The 12,804-nt window shown below is 32.2% G+C and overlaps 1 protein-coding gene and 1 pseudogene across 1 annotated transcript; one reads left to right on the top strand and one right to left on the bottom strand.

The window, feature by feature from the left end:
- Positions 1-287: 287 nt before the first annotated feature.
- On the bottom strand, positions 288-1,036 carry LOC143641230 (opioid growth factor receptor-like protein 1 pseudogene; annotated as a pseudogene).
- Positions 1,037-3,867: 2,831 nt separating this feature from the next.
- On the top strand, positions 3,868-10,220 carry LOC143641228 (leucine-rich repeat protein soc-2 homolog). Its single transcript, XM_077108551.1, has 5 exons — positions 3,868-3,945; positions 6,702-6,824; positions 8,196-8,333; positions 8,643-8,760; positions 10,051-10,220. The coding sequence occupies exons 1-5, from the start codon at positions 3,868-3,870 to the stop codon at positions 10,218-10,220; spliced, it is 627 nt and encodes a 208-aa protein (XP_076964666.1).
- The last annotated feature ends 2,584 nt before the right edge of the window (positions 10,221-12,804 follow it).

Here is a 12,804-nt window from a genome sequence, read left to right as displayed (position 1 = left end):
TTTAAGTAAAGTTCTTTTTTGGACTTTTGCACCAAAATTTGTTTTTAAGCACTTAATACAGAAAATATTTTTATTATAATTTTAAAGAAAACTCTGAAATCATACAATTAAAACTTGCCCTCTGTTCCATTTAGATGTCAAGAAGATGATTATCCTAATGTATACTATAAATACACTTGATTGCTGACAAAGATGGCGGCTCAATGGAGAGCGAGGGGAGAGGGAGAAAGAAGACAGCAGGACTGACAGCTTAACTTGGGAGGTCAGATCTCCCCCAGCACCTCCATTTCACTTATCAGAATCAAGGCTTTTGAGAATACGGGTGATTCTTAAATAGTTGTGCTGGGACTCATTCAGATGCTGAAATCTTTCCTGCCAGTTAACAGCCCGAGCAACATTTCCATTTTTATCAATCAGTTTTATTCCAAAATATTCTAGCATCATTTTATAAGCCAGGAGGAATCTTCTAACTGCTTCTTTTGTTTTTTTGAATTCCTCAATTTCATATGTAGTTAGTTCTTTAGCATAAAAGTTCAAGCCTTGTTCTCTCAGGGGAAAAATCCATTGAATGTAAGTGTGGTTGTGCTCCAGCTTTTCATAATCTCCTTTCCATTTATTTAAAACTTCTTCAATGTAAACACCATCTGGCTTAAATGGAATTTTTTTCTTATAGAAACGAAGATTGCTCAAGTCATTTTGATATCGGATATCTTTGAAGTTCTGGAGGTACGGATGTCGGTATTTGTACAAATCCCTTGCATAAAAACTTCTCTTTGGTTTGGCAGTTGCTTCAGAGGAATCACCACCCTGCTGGACGTCTGCCGCCTCCGTGTCTTCGACAGGCGGAGGGCTGGCGCGGGGCCGCCCCCCCAGCTCGCTCCGGAGGCTGCACGGGCTCCTCGGGTTCCTGCCTCGGGCCCTCGCTGCCGCCGCCAGGCCCTGGCTCCTCCGGCTCAGAGTCCGTCTGCCAGATGGAGTCCCAGTCCTCCATGGTGGTGGGCTCGCGGAAGCTGACCCAGCGGAGCAGGTTGCCCATTGAAGAGGCGGCGGCGGGCGCCAGGCTGCTGGGCGCAGGGCTGCTGGGCGCACGGCGCAGGCTACGGCAGGCACACTAGGGCCCGGGTATGGCCGGGGGTAGGGCGCTGGGCGGCAGCCTCGGCGCCCGCCGCCGAACTCAGACCCTTTAATTTTTGAGACTGGCATATTTCACTTAGCAAGATTAAATACTCATAAGGAAATGGAACTATAACTAAGCACATATGCTCAAGACATGAAGCTAGGAGCTCTACATGTATTATTTTATATTCAGTATCTTCCTACGATTTGTTGGGAATATTCTTATTGAATAGATAGGGGGAAAAGACAGTTTTATTTTAGTCAAATTTGTTACCATAAACATTTTTTTGAAAATATGGGAGAGATATTATCTAATAAATTTACCAAAGTTGGCAAAATTGATGAGTAAGATAGGAATCCAGATATATGTGACAGTAAAGGAAAGATAAACATCTATGTTTCACAGTGTGATATAAGTAATGCATGGAAGAGGGTTGGGGCTGTAGCTCAGTGGCAGAGCACTTGCCTCCTAGCATGTGTGAGGCATTGGGTTCGATCCTAAGTACCATATAAAAAAAAATAAAGGCATTCTTTCCATTTACAACTACAAATTTTTTTTAAAAAAAATGTGTTGAAGAGAAGTCTTCTTGTACTCTTAGTATAATCAAATATCAATATTTTGTCATACAAGAATATCAGTTCAGCAGTTTAAGTCAGTTTTAAGAATAACATTTTTGCAATGAATCTCAATAAAACTTGTTTCTGAAAAAGCAGATTAAAGACATTTTTCTTGAAATGTCATGTAAGGTTTTCTTAAGCACTGTTCTTGTGCTCACATTTTGTCTGTGTGCAAAAATAGATGCTAAGGTTAGATTTTTAATGTTTAGTGTGAAAATCAAATATTTATTAAATAGATAATTCACTTTCAATTCTATAGTTATTTTCTTCCTTCCTTTTATGTTGCCATAACTGACATCTCAGGTACCAAGCCTTCATGGAGGTCAGACAGCTGAATTTTGAATGCTATTTTAAACCCACATACTCTCAGTGGGCTTTGTTTCTTTTTGCTTACATTTTTATTTAATCTAGATTGGTTTTTATCCTGTTGTGAATTCTTATTTCTTTTTTGATCTTTCAAAATTTCATTGCAGTCTATTTTCTCCATTTCTAGTTATTCTAGTATTTCTTCATTACTTTGGAATTAAATAGGGGTTCTAAAATTCTAGCAGTTATTATATGTTAGGTATGGTAAAACTGTTTGTGTATTTTGTCTCCATTATCTTCACTACAACCCATAAAGTAAGGCATTATAATTTCAAAAGTGAATAAACTAAGTATTAATACATCAGTTTACCCAAACAGGAATAGTGGTGCCTACCTGCAATCTCAGCTACTCAGAAGGCTGAAGTAGAATCACAAGTTCAAGGCTAGCCTAGACAACTTAGTGAAACTCTAAGATAATTTCAAAAAAAATGCCAAGGATATAGCTCATAGGTGGAGGAACCCTGGGTTCAATCCCCAGTACCAGAAAATAAAGAGAGAAAAAAAGAAAGAAAAATAGTTTACTCCAAATTACAAGCTATTAAATGATAAGGCAATATTGATTCAAAACTATTTGAATAACCAATAACAAACAGTATTTCTTAAATATTGGTATGCAAGTCAACAGAAAAGTTTGTTGTAATGCATATTAATTCTGTGGGAGTCAGCCCAGAGTCTCCATTTCTAACAGCCTTTCAGGGGCTACTAATGTTGCTCTTCCTTGATCCAGCCTAAATAATGAGCACCTATTCTGTGTAATTTATTATTGATGACATACCAATTGTGCATTATTTTCTAAGTGCTTCCTATCTGTGCTTTATATCTCTAAAAATGTTTAATGTTCTTAAAGTCAGATATTTATTTATATTTACACACTTAGCAGTTTCTTTATGTAGTGGGAAACTAAAGTAGGGATATATGAGTTTATGTGTTTAGTAAATACTTGCTTAATAGGTACTTGTATTCCTTCAAATTTTACCATATAAAAAGGAATGTGTTATACTATATGAAGAAGTATAATCAGCTTCTGAATTTAGTATTCCTAAAGAACCATTAAATTATTGAATAATGATTTATACTGTGACAGGAATTATGTTAAATTTTTTACTATTTATTTTTATTTATTTATTTTTACATGCTGCTGAGGATCAAACTCAGGGTCTCACTTGTGCAAGGCAAGTATTCTACTACTGAGCTACAACTCCAGCTTAATCGTAGTACTAATGTTAATCTTAATACTAATTTAGATAGTTATATAACTAAAACCTATATAGGATTTGTTACAGTAAGTGACATAGCACTCTCAAACGAGCCACCTTGAGATACTTCTCAGTCACCAATTTATACTTTTTGTTATAGAGTGATTTAAATAAACTAAAGCTAAACAATTCATAAAAAAGGGAAAAAATTCCTGTTTTCTTGTGAAATCTGAAAAATCTGAGTGCACTGACTTCACAATTTCCAAAAGGCAAGACAATAGCTTGCTGGAATTGAGTATTGACTATCCTGGCGAAAGTGTCACAGAATCAGCCTAACCTGTTTCTGTAGGTCCTTACTTGCAAGGCCTTGAGGCATTTCTGTTTGGAATTTGCTATTCTATTCAAATGAAGTTTTTTTTCCTCAGTTCTAATTTAGATTTATGCTTGTTTTTTTTAACAGAGCCTTTTATGCAGTCTTGTTAAACTGAACAGTTTGAACTTGGTTAGAAATTACATCCAGTCATATCCAGTGGGTGGTCCAGCTCAGTTTTTCACCATCTGTTCCCTCAACATGGAATATAATCAAATCAATGAAATCCCATATGGAATTTTCTCTAGAGTAAAAGCATTAAGGGAGCTAAATATGAAGGCAAACTTTTTGTATCAGGAGGAAAGGAGGAATTACTAATGCATTGATATTCTCTCTAATGATGTGGGTTATGTTTCATTTTACTTTGTTGATGAAGTCTACTTAGGGGAAATATATATATATATATATATATATATATATATATATATATATATAGAGAGAGAGAGAGAGAGAGAGAGAGAGTGCTGATAATCAAACTCAGTGACTCACATATGCTAGGCAATCACTTTACAACTGAGCCACAACCCCAGCCCCTTGGGGGCAGTTTTTATCAGATAAAAAGTGTTCTATAATTGTGTATAATACCCTAGGAATTTGTCCTCAAGAATTAATAATGAGGATTTATTAAAGTATATTTGTAGGTATGCTTATTGCAAAACAGTTTTAAAGGTACCAAATTATTATTACACTTAGGGATTTAAATTTTTAAAGTGGAATACTGCAGTGCCACCAAAATTGATGCTCAGATATAGAAGAATATTAAATACCAGTTACAATATTCTTAGTTTATTAAGAATTAGGAGGCAATAGCATATAAAAAATTCTTTGCATACATAGAGTTTAAAGCTGTTTGGAGTATGATTAAATATAGTAACTACATAGGTATTTATGTGTACATATATAGTCAGTGTTTTCTAAAATGTATCTCTTTAAAGACCACCCATAAGTAATTCTGATCTCCAGTTCTTTTCATTTTTTATTTCTATACTGTCCAGTGAAAGTGAAAGGATCTCACATTTGTAATAGTTTATTGTGAAAGAGGTGAAGAAATGGTGATTTATCTAGTCCAATGATTTAATTTTCAGTAAATTTTCTACTCAGAGAAAACAGTCTATTTGGCCATACAGCTATTTCTTGGCTGAGGCAGGAATTTAGCTTCCTAGATTTTTTGAATCGAGGTAGAGGGTTCTTTACATTATATCATTCAATATATTTTTGTCTTTGATGAGCCAGTCACACAATTATTGTTCTGTATAATTTAAATTTACAATTTCTTGACTCTGTCTATACTTTGTCATAAATATAGTATGTATCTTTTTGGTAATTTGGAAGCACATAATTACTGAAGTAGTATAAATTCAAAATCCTATTACAAACAGAATTTTTAATATAGTTACATAATTAATATATGCAGTAACAGTAATGTAGCGGTAAATAACATTAATTCTGTATATTCATTTTGTAATAATAGATTTAGAACACAGAGGTCACAATATTAATTAGTTTTTGTATTTGAATATACACATTTATGAATTTGACATTATTACAATATGTTAGCTTGGAAAGGATTGTTGTTCTTAGTAAAACAACAAAACACTTTATAGCACTTTTCCTAAATTCCTATTCAGACTTGATAAAGGTTACACAAAACTTTCTCTTAAAAAAAATTAAAATGAAGCTTGTTGTATTCTTCCTCATGTAAGCACCTATAATAAATATTTCTTAATGAAAATACTTTATCATACTGTACCTATTGGTAGTCTGGGCATAGATAGATAATGTTAAATATTTTTTAATAAATAATAAATTTCAATTTAGAAAATATAAACAGGATTTTTAAATATATATTCACTGATTGGTATTTCTTATATTGATGATTTTGTGTAAAAAGCCACAAGGATCCATGAGTGTTGCAGAAAAAATTAGAAATATACACTAACAAAAGAACATGATAGATGGAACTGAGTTTGTGGCCCAGTGTTAGAGTGCTTGCCTAATGTGGGAGGCACTGGGTTTGGTTCTCAGCACCATGTATAAATAAATTAAATAACAAAGGTCCACAAACAACTAAAATATTTTTTAAAAAGAATGTAAAAGAAATCCATGACCAATTGGTTAATATATTGGCACATTGATACCCAACTGGGACAAGGGGGATATCACCCTTTTCCATTACCATTATAATATTTTATTTAGGGTTGAATTTGATGGGCATGGTAGCACACACCTGTAATTCTAGCAGGTTGGGGGGGAGTGATATAGGAATATTGAACAACTTACTGAGGCCCTAAGCAATGCAGTGAGATCTGTCTCTAAATAAAATTCAAAAAAATAGCTGGGTATGTGGATTAGTAGTTAAGTGCCCCTGGATTCAATCCAAAATATAAAAAAGTGAACATGTAAGAGCAGGAAAAAAGGCAATTTAAAATGCTTAATTAATATCATAGCACTCCATTATGTTTTTATTATTTAGTGATGAATGTATTCTGTCTTCCTCTTTTTTTGGGGGGGTATGTGCTAGGATCAAACCCAGGGGCTTGTGCATGGGAGGCAAGCAATCTACCAACTGAGCTATATTCCCATCCCTTTCCTCTTTTTTTTTTTTTTCTGCTCAGCATCTCTTCCATTCCGGAGCTCACCTGGGTTTCCTTTTTGGCCATGTATCTTCTTTCATGGTGTTTATATCTCAATTTGACCAGTCACATTTTCTCCAATGGTTCCTAAACATTATTATAAAATAAAACATCAAATTTATGACTATTATCTTTGAACTCTGAAGTTGTTTCTCTGTGTAGTATTTTTATATTTCCATTACTCATATTCACATAGGAAACAAACTTCCTTTTTAAATTCAAAGCAAAAGCTCAGTACTATGCAAAAATCTTGGAAAATCGATGCTTTTGTTGCTGGTTGTAAATCCCTGATTTAGATATCGAGAAGTGGAATAAGGTTTAAGATTTTTTTTCCAAAAGACTGTACACATGGAGCTTTGTGTTAATGGTTCCACATGAAATGCTGCATTTTGTATTTGCCAGGACAATCAGTTAACATTACTTCCATTGGACTTTAGAACTTGGACCATCATGATAGAATTGAATTTAGCCAATAATCAGCTAAGAATGATCCCTGAGGATTTATCTGGTCTTGTTTCTCTTCAGGTGAGTGAGTACTAATGAGCATTTTAAACTTCTCATTCTCTTTCTCAGTTATCTACTAATATAAAATAAGTGATTTCTCTTTGAAGGTCACAATTAGCAGTGATGATAATAAGAACTCTCTTAAACATATGACCCTGTTAGGATGATGCAGTATTGGATCAATTAGTCTAGGCTCAATACTACTGAATACTAAACATTAATATTTAATACTAATGAATATGAGTTAATCTAGGTTCAATATTACTGTTGCCCACTAAAAGGTGGCAGGTTTGAATGCTCTAATATAACTTTGAAGGAAGGGGCATTAAAATTCAGCATCTTTAGGCCATTTTTCTAAATTCTTTTAAAAAACCATATCTTGTTTACTATAATAATTATGGATACCTGAGACAGGCATTTAGAACCTATTACTGTATGATGTTGACCTAATTTCCATCCTAAATCACTCACCTGCTATTTGTTGGAAATCTAGCCTGTTTCCAGGTCTGTATGTTTATTCCAGTTGTTTCCAGCATCTAACTCTTCTCATCCTCTTTTTTTCTCTAAAAATTCATTCACATGAATAAAGATCCATCTTATTACCACCTTTTTAGACAGGGATAATCACTTCTGCCTGAGTCCCTAAAGTTTTCATCTTTTTGATGAGTAAAGCTTACTAATAGTACTTCAACTTTTTAAAAATTTTCCTATATCATGTTTTTTTTAAATCTTGTTTATTTAATTTGCTAAGATGAAATAGTATTGTGTGGTTGAAAGCATGGGTGAAATAAGAAGATATAAATTTAGCTAGAAGTATCTGAACACCTTTCTTCTTAGTGCTTGTTTCAAAACCCCACTGCATTACTGACTCCTACTCCTATGGTAGTTTATAATTTATTAGAAAACAAGGACATCTTCCTTTCTCCCCCAATTTTATTTTTTTAGAATGCTTGAAATGTAGTAAATACCATAAATTATAAATACTGTGGATTGTTAGTTGTGACCTTCCTTATGTGATTGTTTACAACAGATGGTTTCATAGACATTTGCAACTTTTCAGTATCAGATAGATTAACTAACTATATGATATTCATGAAAAAATTAATGCTTTTAATTTTATTTATCATTTAATTATAGTCAAATTTTTAATTTAATTTTGACATTAAATGATTATTTTCAATAACTCTCCTGGGTTTGAAATATTTTAGAGTACTAAATTAAATATTTTATGTAATTTAACTGAATGTTACCTATCCTAATACTCACTGTTTGAAAAATTATCATTTCTAATAAATTTTTAAGCCCCACAATTGTCATATATATGGCTAATATAAAAATGAAATTCATATTTCCATATCATGTTTTATCAAACTGTAAATTATTTCTCTGTAGGTTCTAATATTATCAAACAATCTTCTAAACAAATTTCCCCAAGGTCTGGGAAACCTTAAGAAGTTAAGGGAGTTGGACATAGAGGAGAGCAAATTAGAATCCTTGCCAAATGAAATTTGTTATCTTAAAGATTTATGGGTAAATCGTGTCAGGGGCTTTATAAGCATATGATTGGAGTTTTTGGAATTCATCTTTCTAATTCTTCACCATTTTTAAATTCTTGGACCAGATACATTTTTCAATTATAGGATTAGGGCTGAGTTTTAAGTTCACATAATCTCCTTTTATATTTCTAGAAAATGATAATTTTTGAAAGAAGATCCTGTAACTTATAAAGTCTTATCTGATTTAATTTCACTGTTATTTTATTCTTTTGTGGAAGTATTATTTTAAATTTATATAGTTGTAGGAAATGTGCATATAACTTTTATTGTTAATTTTTTTTAGAATTTAGTCTTGACAAACAACCAGTTGACCACTCTTCCCAGAAGCATTGGTTACCTTACCAATCTCACACATCTAAGCCCTGGAGATAACCTGCTTAATCATCTTCCTAAGGAAATTGGTAGGAACCTTATGTATTATTAACTCTACAAGTAGTTAACTGTTGATTTTCACACAGTATTTCAGATAAGTCTGTTTTTGTAATCTGAGGTTATATTAGCATTCTGAGTTTTTTTATGGAGTACTGATACTTAATGTTAGTGGGTGCTTTGATTGTTTCCCCATGGGGTATTATGATTAACATTGTATTTTTGAATATAGTATGGTATATTTATATTTCCAATAAGTTTTCTGAAATCTTAATTTAAAAGAATTATTTTCAGTTCTGCTAAATTTGAAAAATCACACAGACTTGAAACAAATTATTATTGTGGGGATTTAGGCTCAATAATAATATTTGATTAATATTAATATTTGGGATCATTTTAGAATTTTGCCAAATCTTTTTATATCCATTATCTCATATAATTATGAGCACCTTTAATTTTATAAGTGAAGGTTGTAATACTGTTTTACACAGAGTTAGTTAAGGTCATATACTAAATAACTGTGAGTTCTTAAGTTAATAATTCTATGTATACTGTCCTGCCATCTATAATGAGCTTAATACAATGTTGGATTAGTAATTAAGAATAGTTTGGGGGAGCTGGGATTGTGGCTCAGTGGCAGAGCACTTGCCTAGCATGTGATGGGTTTGATCCTCAGAACTACATATAAATATATAAAAGTGTGCTACCGATTGAGCCACATCCCCAGAAATACAAATAAATATATAAAAAAACAAAGGTTCAACAACAACAACAACAAAACAATGGTTTTGGAGATTCTTAGCTATTTAAAATCTGAATCTCTCACTTCTTAGTTTTATGTCTTTAAATAATCTACACAAACTCTTTCTCGAAGACTGGAACTTCTTATGTGTAAATTAAGAATAATAATGTAAGAAAACTTTTTGAAAGACTACATGAATTTATTTTGGTTTGCCTATCAAATATGTGGTAACTTTCTTCTTGATCTATATCAAACACACACACATACTGACACACACATGAATGCCAAACTCTATCAAAAAGATCTCTAGAGTTGGAGCATTTTCAAAAAACTAAACTTAAAAACCAAGCATAAGATAGGAGGTTCTGAATAAATGGTTGTGGAGGGTGACCTGGTCATCAGGGTTTTAGAAAATCTCCCCATATAAGTTATATATGTAGTGAAGTTTGAGATTGATGGTTCTAAGAGTTTTAAAATGGAGAGAAGAGTGGGAAATATGTATTATGTATTAATTCCTACTTGCACCTTTGTATAGTAACTACTTATTTTTAAAAAATTATTGACTTAAAAAATAAAACAGGTACACTGGAAAACCTTGAAGAACTGTATTTGAATGAAAACCCTAACCTACATCGCCTTCCTTTTGAGCTGGCTCTCTGCAGCAAGCTTACAATCATGAATTTTTGGAACTGTCCACTCAGTCACCTTCCACCTCAGATTGTTGCTAGGGGACCTTCTTTCATCATTTAGTTCTTAAAAATGCAGGGTACATATCATGCCATGGTCTGATATAGCTCTGCTGATCCCATACATTTTTCAAATCATTTGCCATTAATGTGCCACATCTATATCTGTATATATTTATGTAGATATTGATATACATGGCAGATTTATAAAGATTCATTATGTGTTTCTGAAAATAGAGGAATTTAGATCTTTATAAGTCTTTTATAATTTTTCTTTGCTGAAATTGATTCATTTTTTTTCTGTTTTGTATTCTGATGTGTCAGTTTCCTTAAAAAATTGCGAAAAAATTATAAATTTATTAAATTCAAGTGACAGAATAGTTATATATATTTCTCTTAGGAAAAAATAATGGGTAAACTATTTTTGTGAATTATTAATACATTTTTCAATTACTAATTGTCATATCAGGTAGAATATTTCTTTAACTTCTTTTGCAATTTGAGATTTAATTTTTTATACATTGTTTACAGTCCTGAAAGAGCAATAGGACTCATGTGCATGTACACAAACTCCATTGAAGAAATTATGTTTAGTCTCTGCTGCTTAGTATATGAGATGATCAGAGAGTTGTAAAACTGTTGATCTCAATGTTGCTTATTGTTAATCTGTAGCAGTAAAGCAGAAATAGTGATATCAAATAGCTCTCCTTTGTGTGAAATTAGTACTTTTTAAATCCCAGATTTTTATTTCATGCATAAAGAAGGGGGAGATATTAAATAATTTACAGACTTCATGAATACTCATGAAAACATTAGATGATAGAAAGTGCCAGAGGTGGAGCTGGGAATGTCGCTCAGGTGGTAGTGTGCTCACCTGGCATGTGCAGGGCACTGGGTTCAATCCTCAGCATCTCATAAAAATAAAAAATAAAGATGTTGTGTCCACCAAAAACTAAAAAATTAATATTAAAAATTCTCTTTCTTTCTCTCTCTCTTTTTTAAAAGAAGAAAGTGCCAGAGGTGAAAAGTGCACCAAATGTTAATTTGTTACATATGCCTTCCCTTATTCAGAGTTTTCACTACTTTTTTCTTTGTACATTACTGAGAAATATTTGATGTAATCAAAAAATCAAAATATTTTGCCAATAGTGATGGTAATACATAATTATTAATGGAAATAAATAGTTTAATTATTTATTAAAACAATAATTTTACAGTTTTTAAAGCACTGAAAAAGAACAATGTCAATTTTCACAATGATGTCTTCCTTTAGCATCTTCTGCTCCCTCTTATTTCTTGGCAATGTTTAACATTTTTAATGTTTTGACTTTTCCAGAATGTCACAAATTTGGAATAACACAATATGGCATTTCAGACAATATTTTCTTTCTGGCAATATGTATTTATGATGCCTCCATATGTTTTCATGTTTGATATTAAATATTATTTTAAAAAATTTTTGAATGACCCTCCAGTGTTTGGATGAATCACAGTGTTTACATTAATAACAAATAAATAGCTACTGAAGTCTCTATTAGCTGTTTCCTGTTCTTGGCAATCACAAATGAAGAAGCTGTTGACATTTGTATGTGTGTTTTGTGTGGACATAGTTTTTAATTCCATTGAATTAACACTGAGAAATACAATTAGTGGGACATATTAAGTGTATATTGTAATTTTAAGAAGCTACCAAACTGTTTTCCAGAGTGGCAATGAATGAGAGTTTTTCTTGTTCCCCAACATTGTCAGCTCTTGATTTTGTCAGGTTTGAAATTTTGTAAATTTTTATAGGCGTGTTATATTACAATTTATTAATGACATACAATATTTAGTATCTTTTCCTATGTTATCCAAATATATAGTTTGTTTGCTGAGGAATATATTTATTTCTTTCATTCAAACTTAAAACAATTTTTTTAGGGTAGTACTGAAATACAATAAACTATACATATATAACTCATTTTTGTCATGTTTGGACATACCTATTTACCAGTGTAACAGTGACCACAATCAAGTTTTTACATTGATAGTTTATGTATATGCTTCTTGGTGGCCTGTTGTAATTTCTACCTCCTGTAATTTCTCTTCCTCCTACCAGGAGGGGGGGACCAAACCAAAAACAAAAACAAAAAACAAACAAACAAACAAAAAACACTGACTGAATTTGTAATTTGATACATGATACAGTAAATTAGAAATCACACAAATTATTTGTCAGAGCCTTAGTCTGCATAGTTGGTGACCTTCAGACAATCAGTCATCCTCAAACTTAGTACACTCATCTGTAAGATCAGAAGTCTTCCAATCAGTACTCAAGATACTGGGCAGATAAGAACAAAATAAATAATAAATCAAGAGTACTGAATGACACAGGAACTGCTATTGAATTCTGCTATCCAGTTCTACCATCCAACCTTTAGTCTGGAGATGCAGAGCACATGTGGGTGTCTATACCTCCAGAGTTTCTTTCTTTTTAGCTTATTTTATTTGTTCTTTTTAGATATGAATGATGATAAATTATATTTTAGCATATTATGCATACATAGAGTATAACTCATTTTATTCAGAATTCTATATTTGTAGTTCTATATAATACAGTTACTCTGGTCATTTGTTCAAATACAAAGATAAAAAATTTATGTCCAATT

This window comes from Callospermophilus lateralis, unplaced genomic scaffold (assembly GCF_048772815.1).
Source record: "Callospermophilus lateralis isolate mCalLat2 unplaced genomic scaffold, mCalLat2.hap1 Scaffold_91, whole genome shotgun sequence".
Taxonomy (NCBI): Eukaryota; Metazoa; Chordata; class Mammalia; order Rodentia; family Sciuridae; genus Callospermophilus; species Callospermophilus lateralis.
This window is presented reverse-complemented; position numbering and strand designations above follow the sequence as displayed.